The sequence below is a fragment of the Salmo salar genome, chromosome ssa13 (genome assembly GCF_905237065.1).
Source record: "Salmo salar chromosome ssa13, Ssal_v3.1, whole genome shotgun sequence".
NCBI classification, from domain to species: domain Eukaryota; kingdom Metazoa; phylum Chordata; class Actinopteri; order Salmoniformes; family Salmonidae; genus Salmo; species Salmo salar.
Window position 1 is genome coordinate 40,648,016 of NC_059454.1, and position 13,372 is coordinate 40,661,387.

The 13,372-nt window shown below is 43.5% G+C and overlaps 1 protein-coding gene and 1 pseudogene across 7 annotated transcripts in view; one reads left to right on the forward strand and one right to left on the reverse strand.

Annotated features, from left to right (window-relative positions):
* LOC106567093 (junctophilin-2) overlaps positions 1-10,545 on the forward strand; it is a 30,650-nt gene extending 20,105 nt beyond the window's left edge. Inside the window, exons 3-7 of one of the 7 annotated variants that reach the window (XR_006758575.1) lie at positions 452-570; positions 5,136-6,025; positions 7,819-7,915; positions 7,992-8,034; positions 8,216-10,545. Coding sequence is in view for 4 of the 7 variants with exons in the window: in XM_045693272.1 (XP_045549228.1) it covers positions 452-570; positions 5,136-6,025; positions 7,819-7,899 (1,090 nt within the window). In the remaining 3 variants the exon portion in view is untranslated. Of the gene's footprint in view, positions 1-451; positions 571-5,135; positions 6,026-7,818 lie in introns of all 7 variants that reach the window. The other 6 variants (XR_006758576.1, XR_006758574.1, XM_045693272.1 and 3 more) reach the window with 6 other exon arrangements.
* Positions 10,546-11,894: 1,349 nt separating this feature from the next.
* LOC106567304 (tubulin alpha chain-like) lies at positions 11,895-13,372 on the reverse strand (annotated as a pseudogene).

Sequence of the window (13,372 nt, forward strand, 5' to 3'; positions counted from 1 at the left end):
TTTAGGGCTAACTGGGTATATGGCATGGTATGGGAATCTTAAGTGTTGGGGATGTTCTCATTGCTTTTTATAGTCCAGACAAAGTGCCAAAGTATCTTTCCAAATAAAGAGGAAGGGAATGAGGAAGGGAATGGATTGGGTTTGCGATGGCAACAGCAGTCCCCTCAAACCTAGCGAAAGTGTAGCAGGAGTTCCCAATCATTTTCACAGGCAAATGTTGTCATGATCAAAGATCAGAATCTGATTAACAATGCTTCAACTCTTAGATCTGTACATTTTAATATTTGATCACGATGACATCATAAGTTGCTACAGATTTAGCATGCCTTTGTAAAGTTGAACAGTTGAGGCCCTTTGCTCCACTATGAGCTAAAATAAATCAATCCGGTAAGTAATTGTAAGGTTGGGTTAGCTGATGTTGAGTAAAGAAGCTTTGTTTGTTTCCCTGCAGGACGACCCATGCTAAGGCCAAGTCAGATGCTGCCGATCAGGCCTCTCAGGCTTCCAACCAAGAGTCCAGCCTCGCCAGGTTGGTGGCCAGGGAACTGTCCCCTTCCTTCTATCAGCCAGGTATGTGGGCTGGACTTCTCAACTGTGGGATTGATATTGACAAGAGAAAAACATATACAAGAACCTTGATTTCCAAGCTTTCTTACATTCGTTCCAAGTGCTATATGAGACTTGGAAATATAGTAATAATTGACTTTCAAGAACAGTATTGAAAAGCAATTGTTACAAAGTGAATTGAACGAAATTACAAGATTTTAAAAGCAAAGTAAAGTTCTGTTCAAAGCATCTAGCTTATTGCCTTTTACAATGATAGATAGATCTGTCTTGCTACTGTTGCAGCTAGTCTTTGCATGGCTGGGGCAGGCACTCCACAAGGGTAGTCATCTTTGACTGTCTAAAAAAAGGACCATCTTACTTGGGTAGAGCAATCATATCAGTTTCCTTACAGGTCTGTCAGGGCCCAGGCCCACACAGTCAGGCCCCAAAGCCTTGATGAGTGCGGCCCTGCATTTCTTTCCCCCTTCAGTCACTCACTACCCACCCAGGACCCGCTGAGTGCTTAGCAGATCCAAAAATATACTGATAGGGCCTCCCGAGTGGCGCAGCAGTGTAAGGCACTGCATCGCAGTGCTAGAGGCGTCACTACAGACCCAGGTTGGACCAGCGTCGTCCGGGTTAGGGGAGGGTTTGGCCGGGGGGGCTTTACTTGGCTAGTGACTCCTTGTGGCGGGCCGGGCTCCTGCAGGCTGGCCTCGGTCATCAGTTGAACGGTGTTTCCTCCGACACATTGGTGCGGCTGGCTTCCGGGTTAAGCGGGTGGGTGCGGTTAGGCGGGTCATGTTTCGGAGGATGCATAACTCGACCTTCGCCTCCCGAGCCCGTTGGGGAGTTGCAGCGATGAGACAAGATTGAAATTGTGGAAAACTTAAAATACCAAAAATAAATTCAGAAGAAATAGACACTGATAAAATGTTGCCACTGACTGTCAAGTGCCTGCATGAAATATCTGTGTCTAATGGTACAAATGGGCCAGGCACAGTGTCACTCAACCACACTGAAACTGACAGGGAGAAACAGTGCTATTGTGAAGACAGGCGCTGGGAGACGAGAAGCAAGTACAGGGAGTGAACATTTAATGAATAACGGACATGAAACAAAACATGGACAGCATCTGGACAGTGGGCACAAAACGACCTTAATACAGACACGGGGAAGAAAATGACGAAGTGACAGATATAGGGGAGGCAATAAAGTAATAGAGTCCAGGTGAGTCCCTTGAAGCACTGATGCGCGTAACGATGGTGACATCGATGTGCATAATGATGGGCCGTCAAAGAGGGGGAGCAGGAGCAGGCGTGACAGTAACCCCCCCCAAGGCGCCAGCTGGCCTGATGAGCCGGCTGAGGCGTGGGAGCCATACGAGCTGGCTGGGGTGTGGGAGCCTGACGAGCCAGCTGAGGCGTGGGAGCCTGCCGAGCTGGCTGTGGCATGATGTGGGATGGGAGCCTGCCGAGCCAACCGAGGCAAGAAAACCTCTCTAACCAGCTATGGCATGGAAGCCCAATGAGCCAGCTGAGGCACCCCCAGTTCCCTCGGCAGTGGCACCCAGACCCGACGTCACCAACCCAACAGAAAACAAATAATCTCCCTGATGCTTCCAATATTGTTGTCTGCATTCTGTGAGGACAGACGCTGGGAGATGAGAAGCAAGTACAGGGAGTGAACATTTAATTAATAACAGACATGAAACAAAACACGGACAGCGTCTGGACAGGGGGAACAAAACAACATTAATGCAGACACGGGGAAGAAACTGAGGAAGTGAAAGATATAGGGGAGGCAATCAATAAAGTAAAATACAGTCGTGGCCAAAGGTTTTGAGAATGACACAAATATTAATTTTCACAAAGTCTGCTGCCTCAGTTTGTATGATGGCAATTAGCATATACTCCAGAATGTTATGAAGAGCGATCAGATGAATTGCAATTAATTGCAAAGTCCCTCTTTGCCATGCAAATTAACTGAATCCCTCAAAAAACATTTCCACTGCATTTCAGCCCTACCACAAAAGGACCAGCTGACATCATGTCAGTGATTCTCTCGTTAACACAGGTGTGAGTGTTGACGAGGACAAGGCTGGAGATCACTCTGTCATGCTGATTGAGTTTGAATAACAGACTGGAAGATTCAAAAGGAGGGTGGTGCTTGGAATCATTGTTCTTCCTCTGTCAACCATGGTTAACTGCAAGGAAACACGTGCCATCATTACTTTGCACAAAAAGGGCTTCACAGGCAAGGATATTGCTGCCAGTAAGATTGCACCTAAATCAACCATTTATAGGATCATCAAGAACTTCAAGGAGAGCGGTTCAATTGTTGTGAAGAAGGCTTCAGGGTACCCAAGAAAGTCCAGCAAGCGCCAGGTCCATCTCCTAAAGTTGATTCAGCTGTGGGATCGGGGCACCACCAGTACAGAGCTTGCTCAGGAATGGCAGCAGACAGGTGTGAGTGCATCTGCATGCACAGTGAGGCGAAGACTTTTGGAGGATGGCCTGGTGTCAAGAAGGGCAGCAAAGAAGCCACTTCTCTCCAGGAAAAACATCAGGGACAGACTGATATTCTGCAAAAGGTACAGGGATTGGCCTACTGAGGACTGGGGTAAAAGTCATTTTCTCTGATGAATCCACTTTCCGATTGTTTGGGGCATCCGGGAAAAAGCTTGTCCGGAGAAGACAAGGTGAGCGCTACCATCAGTCCTGTGTCATGCCAACAGTAAAGCATCCTGAGACCATTCATGTGTGGGGTTGCTTCTCAGCCAAGGGAGTGGGCTCACTCACAATTTTGCCTAAGAACACAGCCCTGAATAAAGAATGGTAACAACACATCCTCCGAGAGCAACTTCTCCCAACCATCCAGGAACAGTTTGGTGACGAACAATGCCTTTTCCAGTATGATGAAGCACCTTGCCATAAGACTAAAGTGATAACTAAGTGGCTCAGGGAACAAAACATCGATATTTTGGGTCCATGTCCAGGAAACTCCCCAGACCTTAATCCCATTGAGAACTTGTGGTCAATCCTCAAGAGGCGGGTGGACAAACAAAAACCCACAAATTCTGACAAACTCCAAGCATTGATTATGCAAGAATGGGTTGCCATCAGTCAGGATGTGGCCCAGAAGTTAATTGACAGCATGCCAGGGTGGATTGCAGAGGTCTTGAAAAAGAAGGGTCAACACTGCAAATATTGACTCTTTGCATCAACTTCATGTAATGGTCAATAAAAGCCTTTGACACATGAAATGCTTGTAATTATACTTCAGTATTCCATAGTAACATCTGACAAAAATATCTAAAGACACTGAAGCATCAAACTTTGTGGAAATTAATATTTGTGTCATTCTCAAAACTTTTCGCCACGACTGTAGTCCAGGTGAGTCCCATGAAGCGCTGATGCGCGTAACAATGGTGACAGGTGTGCACAATGATGTGCCGGAGAGGGGGAGCGGGAGCAGGCGTGACAGCTATAGGCGATAGTATTTCCCGAATTCTTCATTCAAGAATTTTCCTTGATCTTCTTGATTGAAAAATTGGGGCTAAAATTGGGGGCTAATGCTAAACAACAGTATGTGATAGATATTAGATTGTCTCACTCCTTCTACTAGTCTTTTTGTCTTTGTTTGTGCTTGCCTGTATTTTATGTCAGATAGTAAGTGGTTACATCAGAGCCTGTTAATAGAAGGCTCTGAGTCAAATCAGTGGCCATGGGCGAATAAACATACTACCGTTCTACATACTTAAACTGCATACTCATTTCGACGCTTAATCTAGTTGTAGAAGTCACTCGTCTTTTCCGACTCATGTTTGACAGCTGATAATCAGATAAATTGACGCGCTGTACCAAAATTAACGAATGGCTGGAGTCAACGCAATCACACATTAGATGAAGCGTTCGGAGTACTATTTTCAAAATGACAAATACTCTAAAACTTTTTTGCATACTATTTAGTACGCTAGCATGGGTATTCGGACACGGACAGTATTTCAAATCCTACCCTGCAAAATGATCTTTTAGGTTGCACATCCAAAACCAGCTAGCAGTTCTAATTTCATTAGGCCTATATTACAGACTCAACTTGTTTGGTTTGGCATATTGCAATTCAGCTATTAGTTTAAAGGCCCACTCTGTGATATTTACAGCCTAAAGTAGCATGTTTTTGCATTAGACAGCAAAAATTAGACCTATGAATAATTAACCCTATGTGATCTTTTACGGAACCGCAGTTGCTGTGTTTTCTCAGGCCAACAATAGTCACCCCACTGTGACTGTCACAGGACTGAGTTACAAGCAGACAGAGTGGCTCCAAATACAAATCTAGACCTTGGTGATACTCCTCAAATCCATCCACGACAGTCTGCACTTCCTAGCTAATAACCTCCAAAATATCCTGCACTAACCATTTTTTTATTAGCTACTATGTAAAACAACACATTTCACTGCACCTATCCGGTGTACGTGACTATAAAACATCAATAAATAAATTAGTCTGATCTTTATCTAGTCTGATCTTTATCTTGTTGTTATTGGAATCTCATCAAACATATATTTCTCCATGTTGTTCCACAGGCCCAGAGTACATGAAGAAGAGAGCGCTACAGGAGATCTCAGATGGCAATGAGAACACAGGCCCTATAATGCATGAACCACTGTTAGCAGGGCAGCCACCGACACCCGCTGAAAGCCCAATGCTGCACGACAGGCCTGGCTCCTCTCCAGCCCGCACGCCCTCCCCCAGCCCGGCTGTGACCCCTCCAGCATCCAGGCACTCCAAGCAGGGCAACTTCAGCAAAGAAGACCCCCATCTCCTCGGCCCCGCTGGCTGGAACGGGGACAAAGGCAGTCGGGGGAGCAGCCGTCCCAATAGCAGAACCAACAGCCGGCCCACCACTCCCGCCTCTGCCGCTGCTCCCCTTGAAGAGCGCCTCGCTACTGCCCCCATCCCTAGCAGCCGCGCCTCCAGCCGCTTGAGCAACAAGGTAGAACAGGGCTCAGACCTGGAGATCAAACCTCTGGAGAAGACGGCATCTGAGGCTAAAGTGTCCAAAGCTGCTCCCTCGATAAGTACCAGTGTTGCCTACTCAGAAGAAGAAAAGGAAGCTCCTCCTCCCGCCTCCAAAGTGTCTTCCAAAGCTGCCATCACCCCCGAGCCTAAATCGTCAGAGCCCAAACAAAGAACAGAGTCGGTCAATGAACGACCTGTGTCCACCATATCTGAGAGCGAACCAGAGTCCAGTGCCCAGTCTGTCAATAAAGTGTCTCCCAAGCCTTCGCCATCACTCAGGCCATTGACGAAACAGGAGGCCAGTCCAGCTTCAAAACCTGCCACACCTGCACCTACACCAGTGCCTAAAGCTGCCAAGCCAGCCCCTAAGGTTGAACCCAAAGCAGAGGCCAAGCTGATGAAGAACATGGTAAAGAGCCCAAGTGAAGTTACAGAAGTAGTAGAATTTGAGCAGGTAAGGCAATTCAAACACTCAATATCTCATGTAATGAAACGTTTTGAGAACACATGCAGTCAAATGAAGACTGTTCTTACATGTTATGTAGTACACTCTCCCATGACCTGGGTTCTAAAAGCAGACTCAGAACATACAGTAGGTCCTCTCTCCTCTAAGTGCAAATATGTAACCTGATGTTACTCTGGAGACTGTTATCTGCAGTTGATGCTGGTCCTTTAAACCACACCGATCAGACCCCATTTCTGATTAACCTCCCCTCCGCTTTTCCTCTGACGTAATAATAATTATCTCTTTAGTTATGTTTGTACCTATTCTCAACTGCATTTCCTTTCTGACAACCACAATCAAGGCAATTTTCCCATTTCTTGTTGGGAGCTTACAGACCGATAACATGACACAATTTCTCTAGCAACCAACAGCTACCATCGTTAGCTACAAATGTCCAATTTTGTAATCCAGACGACCCATTCCGATCTATGAAAGTATGTAAATGAATGTTGCATTTCAGGTGTCTGTTACATAAGTGTTTATCAAGGCAACAGTTGTTTGTTCTGAATGATTATGGAAGCTGTAGATGGCGTGCAGACTAGTGGTTTGTCTGGGACGTGAGACCTCAGCGGTCTGCCCTATATGGCATGTACTCTAGGGAGGTTTTTCCATAGCCCAGGCCCCCTGTGTTGTGTGGTGGCTAATTTCTGCATTACCAAATGAGGAGAGTTACAAACTTCACACACAAGTCAGTTATATTTAAAACTACATCTTTAATAATTAAGATGCTTTTGCAAAAGCACTTGACCTTCAATGAACCATTGAAAAGTGATTACACAAAAGTACAAAGATCTTTTATACCCAAGACCCACCCCTCTCAACGTACATGACGAACAACAGATCTTAGGAACAGTTCACAAAGGTTAAGTTCTGTATGAAAGATATCTATAAAACATAGCAGACAGCAACTGCTGTATCAACAGTGTTCATTGTATAGACCAGTATCTGGTCCTCCTACCCCAAACTGGAACCGTATCTCCCTGGTACGGTATAGAACAGAACCATTAGCTCATCCAATGGCATAAATCAATTGACAACTCTAGATACTCCCATCTCAAGTAAACCCCTCTTGACTCCACTCCTGGACAAGCTCACTGAGGGGAGTGACTTGCGCACAGACATTGTGGAGACAAGTAATTGGTTCCCCATTAATCACGCCATCCCTTCACATGGTTTAAGAATAGGTAAAGACACATTCACATATGAAGACAATGTTTCATTCTGACTTCTCCCCTCTCTGGGCCCCAAGTGACTGAGCCCTAGCTAAGGGAAAAGTACAACTGTCAACACCAGAGTCCAAAGGGCACGCCATCCTAATGACAAGTATCTCACATAAGCATATTATACAAATAAAACATCTGAATTATCTATGTTACCCAACTAATTCTGATTCATCCGCCACAGTTGAAAGGGGCATACAGCATATGAGAACCTACCAGGCCGCCACTGCTGACGTAAACATTGTATTTGTTGAAGTGCAGCAGCAGCTTCTCTCCCAGTCACCATATTCTACAAGTGTTGTTACTAGAGTAATTACAGCATTGCTACACAGGAATGGATGCAACTTAAATGTAAAAAGGATAATTGTGATTTCATTTTTCATTCATCCCATTCATACTGCTGTTTGTTTCATAGATCTTAAACAGGTTTTTTTTTAGGAAGACATTTTTATCTCAATATGACAAACCTGTATAAAGGTAAAATAAAACATGAAATGTATCTACTGTACCTCTCTCTTCCAGGGTCCGAACACCATCATGATAACCATGGTGATTCTTCTCAACATTGGCCTGGCCATTCTCTTTGTACACATCTTGTCATGAAACACTGTCGACCCAGGTAACTAACACAGCTCTCTGACTGTCCTGCCAGTTACAGATATACACTGAAAGGTACCTGTTTCTTTTGTTTCAAGCAGTCAAAACGCAATGGCACTGAACGTCTGACCCTTGCAACCTGTAAGGAAATGTCTGTTTGATCTGGTCACATGACTAAGTATTGCTTGATTACAACAACAATTACTGTTTACATGTTTTGACTCAGTGGTACTTCAAGGTGGTGACGATTATGATGATGATGAGACATTAACTTGTCTTCATATTTGTTTTGTCTGCTTGACCTTTTTCCCTTTTAAACAAGGACCATGCAGAACAAAAAAACTGCCAAGAAGCACAAACCTTATATGAAGGAAGCATACGACAGCTCCTCCACACACAGCCTCTTGTAGATGTGACTGTGTTGAGGCTCTTTAAGGCTAATCTGCTTTTCAGAGGCTTGGAATCAGAGGATGCTGGTGGGTGGAGCTATAGGAGGATAGGCTCATTCATGTCTGTAATGGAGTTAATGGAACGGTATCAAACACATCAACCATATGGAAACCACATGTTTGATTCCGTTCCATTTATTCCATTCAAGCCATTACAATGAGCCTATCCTCCTATAACTCCCCCCACCAGCCTCCTCTGCTTGGACTATCTGGAGCCGGATTAAAGAACACCATATGAATCCGGATTGAAGGACATCAATGCATATGAATCCATATGAATCCTTACGGCTCAGGATTGAAGGACATCAATGAATCTGAATATCAGGAAGAGGGTCTTAATGGACACTTTGTAAAGAAGAGTTTGTGAGTGAGTTTCGGTGAGTTTCGGTGTCTACCCTGGAGATGTTGAATGTTATTCACTGGTGAAGTTTGAGTCAACTAAAGCACTGTGTGTTATGTTTTAACAAAGGGCTAAACCCTTCATATTGGCAAACACTGTCGCCTCAGATCACCGACAGATTAGAGTGGTTGTAGTGTGGACAGGTTAGAGTGTCAGGAAAGGATTATTTAGCTTTGTAATTAGATATTTATTTAGCTGATGTCTTGTCTATAGGAATGTAATCTCTGGGAAAATCTCAAATAAACTGAATATTCTCAAATTTTTGCCAATAATAATTAGTGGTTTGGGGCTAATATCAGTGTTCCTATTTATTGACAAAAATCTATATTATGCTCCTATTAGTTTATCTGCCTTCTTCCTTTTTTGCTGTATTCTCAACTTTCTTCAGTAGTCATCAATAAAGACATTTTACAGTCTCTTTGATGTCACAGGGCTCTAAGACATGAAATGCTGATTCTTTATTCGGCAACGCCTGAAAATCAGTGATTTTCTTATCTGCAATGGCAATGCAACCCACCACAGCAATGCAATGTAATGGACAGTTATGTTTGCACATAACATATTCTCTCTCCAAGGCAATTTTGAGTGAGTCACACTGGAATGGTATTCAAAACAATATCTATAAAAGGATTAGTACAGTAGTACTGACATGCACTGTACATTGTATAATTTAGTAAGAGGCTTTCAAATGACAGAATAGAGGAGGAATTCTAGGACTTTAACCAGTGTATGTGGTATTGGATTTCTGGAGTAATGTGTATCTATGTTGTTTTCTGGTTGTCTGATCAAAAGAAACGTAAAGCACCCTATTGAATGGTTTGATTTTAATAAAAACATGACATGAAAATAACAATGACAAATTTGGGGCGGATGGGTGGGCGGTGGGGGGTCAATTTTGTCAAAAACCATTAGGGAACATTTTGTGTAGATTTCGAGAGGGTATTTATTTGAACAAATGGGCTTGCATTGTTAGGATGTAATTGTGAGCAGTTGTTTGGGAATTTTGTTGGTCTGTCTGCTTCAGAATAGGTCACACAATTTAAAATGCATTGCATTCAGAACAAACCGTTTGTGCTTCATAATCAATCAAGACGATTTTTCTCCCAACTTTTGTATGCACGTGGGCACTGTTTGGGTATGTTTTTGTACCTTTTTGAAGTACACATCTTTTCATCTACAAACATATTCTGCTGTTGCATTTCTGTGAGAGTAATATCCAATCCCACATATATTTTTGGTTTTCCCTGTAGAGTCAATGAGATTATACCTCACGTTTGGGAGACAGTGGAAAATGTAGTGTATTTTAAAGGAACTCCAGGTCGTACTTTACTAGAGAGCACTACAGTATGAGATTCTGCACTGTATAAATCCTTATTTATAACTTTATTTTCCCTATGTCCCGAACAGTTGTCTTCCCCCTCAAAGATGATTTATAAATAAGTGGGAAAAGATATTCAAGATAAGGTACTCTTGTACATTATGTGAAAGAGGCCTCAGATCTACTTCCTTACTACTCCAACTCCCCCTATGGACAATGCACTTGTATTGTTTTTCTCATGCTCATAGCGACATGAGACTCTTTACCAGTCTCCTTACTCTCGACATTATTTCATAAAACATCGAAACTTTCTGTAACATATTTTCATTGCAACAAAACACTAAAGAGACCCTCAATCAGAAGTGACTTTGGTTTAATCTGGGCGCTGATTATTTAAGACATAATCCTGGATGGATCCCATTGTATTCATAAGTATTGCTGGTCCTCTTCTAAATTGTGAAATGAAAATAAAAAATATCTTCCAATGTTGTGGTATATGTCATTTTCTTCAAGATACTTGCACAATAAACACATGAAAACCAGGCTGCAAGGAGTACAAAGGCCTTGTAAATGAGTAAACCAGTCTTCTTGGGCACACGTAAATACCTGATACATGCACATTGACTCATAATAATCTATATACTGTTGTTTGCATTCTTTCGGATCTCATGGCATTATACCAACGTCAAACCCCTTGCTCGTATATCAATTTTCCATAGATACAGCACATGGTTGCTTATATTTTTGTCATACCATTGCATACCATACATTTAATGAGCTGGATAATTGTAAAGGAGCCTATATCATGTTTTGAGTCTAAACGCAGTGGGAACAAAGACAGTATTTTTAAACCCCAGCTGTCCTCTCTGCCAGCTTGACAGACACCCCCCCCCATGACTGGGCAGGATATGAATTCCAGGACCTATTTTAGATCAGGGCTGTGAACTGGGACTGGGTTCTTCTCAGGCCTAGTTGGCTTTCACATTAGTAAATTGGGGTACATTTCACTTTTCCAATTCACAATGAATGTAGATACCATAGAACGTAGTATTGTAGCATGTATTATTTGTTTGCATTCTGAGAATGAACAAATGAAGTATATTTGGTCTAGCTCTACCCTGTATGCACTTATGGCTGTGATTTTTTCAGATACATTTTTGAAGGGACTTTTCTAAGTGTGTTGATTTAATATTACCTTTGTGATATGTTGTAGTGTTCAGTATTGAATTTGACCGACCAACTACAATAAGCGTCTATTGGTAGTTTCTGCATGTTCATGTTCACGGCAGGACAAGGACAAGTATTTATTGCACAACACTGCCCTCTAGACAAGACATTTTTTAGGTATCAGAGCAGAGGCTCATCCTACAGTCTTGAAAACCAACACACACAAGCACCACAGCTGCTATTTCAAAGAAAAGCGCTCATACATTTCAATTATTTAAACTTCAAGTAGTTTAAGTAAGTCGTTTTAAAATGTAATTATTTGTTTACAGGTTAGTATAAATATGTAATAAACGTAATAACACATACATTGAAATTGTGTGATTCTAGGAACTTGAGTGTTCCTAGAACCCAGTGAATCTGTCTAATCCACCAGTATGACTTCATATACAGGTCTATGCAACTAATGGTACAAAGACCTCTAAATGGGAAACTGAAAATTACGACAAGTACACGTTTTGTTTTCCATACAATGTTAATTTATTGTCAACATGAAAGTGCTTTTTGTTTGAGGTTAGGAGTTTTGAAAGAGCACACTGGATGAAAAGAATAGAAAAGGGTGGATCTATGATAAAGAATTTGAAAGAGAGACAAAGAAAGACAGCCATTTCTAATACTGTTCTCTGTCCTCATCTTCTGTCATGTCCCACCTTTTCATAATCCTTCTCCAGGGCTGCCATGTCCTCTCTGGCCTCAGAGAACTCTCCCTCCTCCATGCCCTCACCCACATACCAGTGCACAAAGGCACGTTTGGCGTACATCAGGTCAAACTTGTGGTCAAGACGAGCCCAGGCCTCTGCAATAGCAGTGGTGTTGCTCAGCATGCACACAGCCCTCTGGACTTTGGCCAGGTCTCCACCAGGGACTACAGTGGGAGGCTGATAGTTGATGCCAACCTTAAAACCAGTTGGGCACCAGTCAACAAACTGAATAGAACGTTTGGTCTTGACATCTTTGGGTATCACATCACCACGATACAGAAGGCAGCATGACATGTACTTGCCGTGGCGAGGGTCACATTTCACCATCTGGTTGGCTGGCTCAAAGCAGGCATTGGTGATCTCAGAGACAGAGAGCTGCTCATGGTAAGCCTTCTCTGCAGAGATGACGAGCACAGGTGGTCTGGAACTCTGTCAGATCAACATTAAGGGCAAGTTGGTCTGGAACTCTGTCAGATCAACATTAAGGGCACCATCGAATCGAAGGGAAGCAGTAATGGAGGAAACAATCTGGCTAATGAGCCTGTTGAGGTTGGTGTAGGTGGGACGCTCAATGTCGGGGTTCCTACGACAGATGTCATATGTAGCCTCATTATCCACCATGAAAGCACAGTCAGAGTGCTCTAGGGTGGTGTGGGTGGTCAGGATGGAGTTGTAAGGTTCCACCACAGCTGTGGACACCTGGGGAGCTGGATAGATGGAGAACTCCAGCTTGGACTTCTTGCCGTAGTCAACAGACAGGCACTCCATCAGCAGAGAGGTGAAACCAGAGCCGGTGCCACCTCCAAAGCTGTAGAAAACCAGGAAGCCCTGAAGGCCTTACACTGGTCAGAGAAAGAGAAACATGTCAATAAAAGGAGAATAACAGATGTCCACATTCTAATCAGATAGTTGATCAAATATTTTATTCATTCATTCTGAGATAGCCACCAGTTTGCGGACCCTGTCCAGCACCAGGTCAATTATCTCTTTGCGAATAGTGTTGTGTCCACGGGCGTAGTTGTTGGTAGCATCCTCTTTGCCAGTGATGAGTAGTTCAGCATGGATAACTGGCGGTAAGTCCCAGTGCACACCTCATCTGAGGAGAGAAATCAGTAGCTCATGAAGGAGCTCAATACCAATGTAGTAAACAGAAAACTTACCTCTGACTGTGGGCTCCAGGTCCAGAAAACACAGCCCTGGGGACATGCTTTCCAGCCCCAGTCTCACTGAAGAAGGTGTTAAAGGAGTCATCTCCTCCTCCAATGTTCTTGTCACTGGGCATCTGTCCATCAGGCTGGATCCCATGTTCCAGGCAGTAGAGCTCCCAGCAGGCATTGCCAATCTGGACTCCAGCCTGACCCATGTGGATGGAGATGTGAGATCTTTG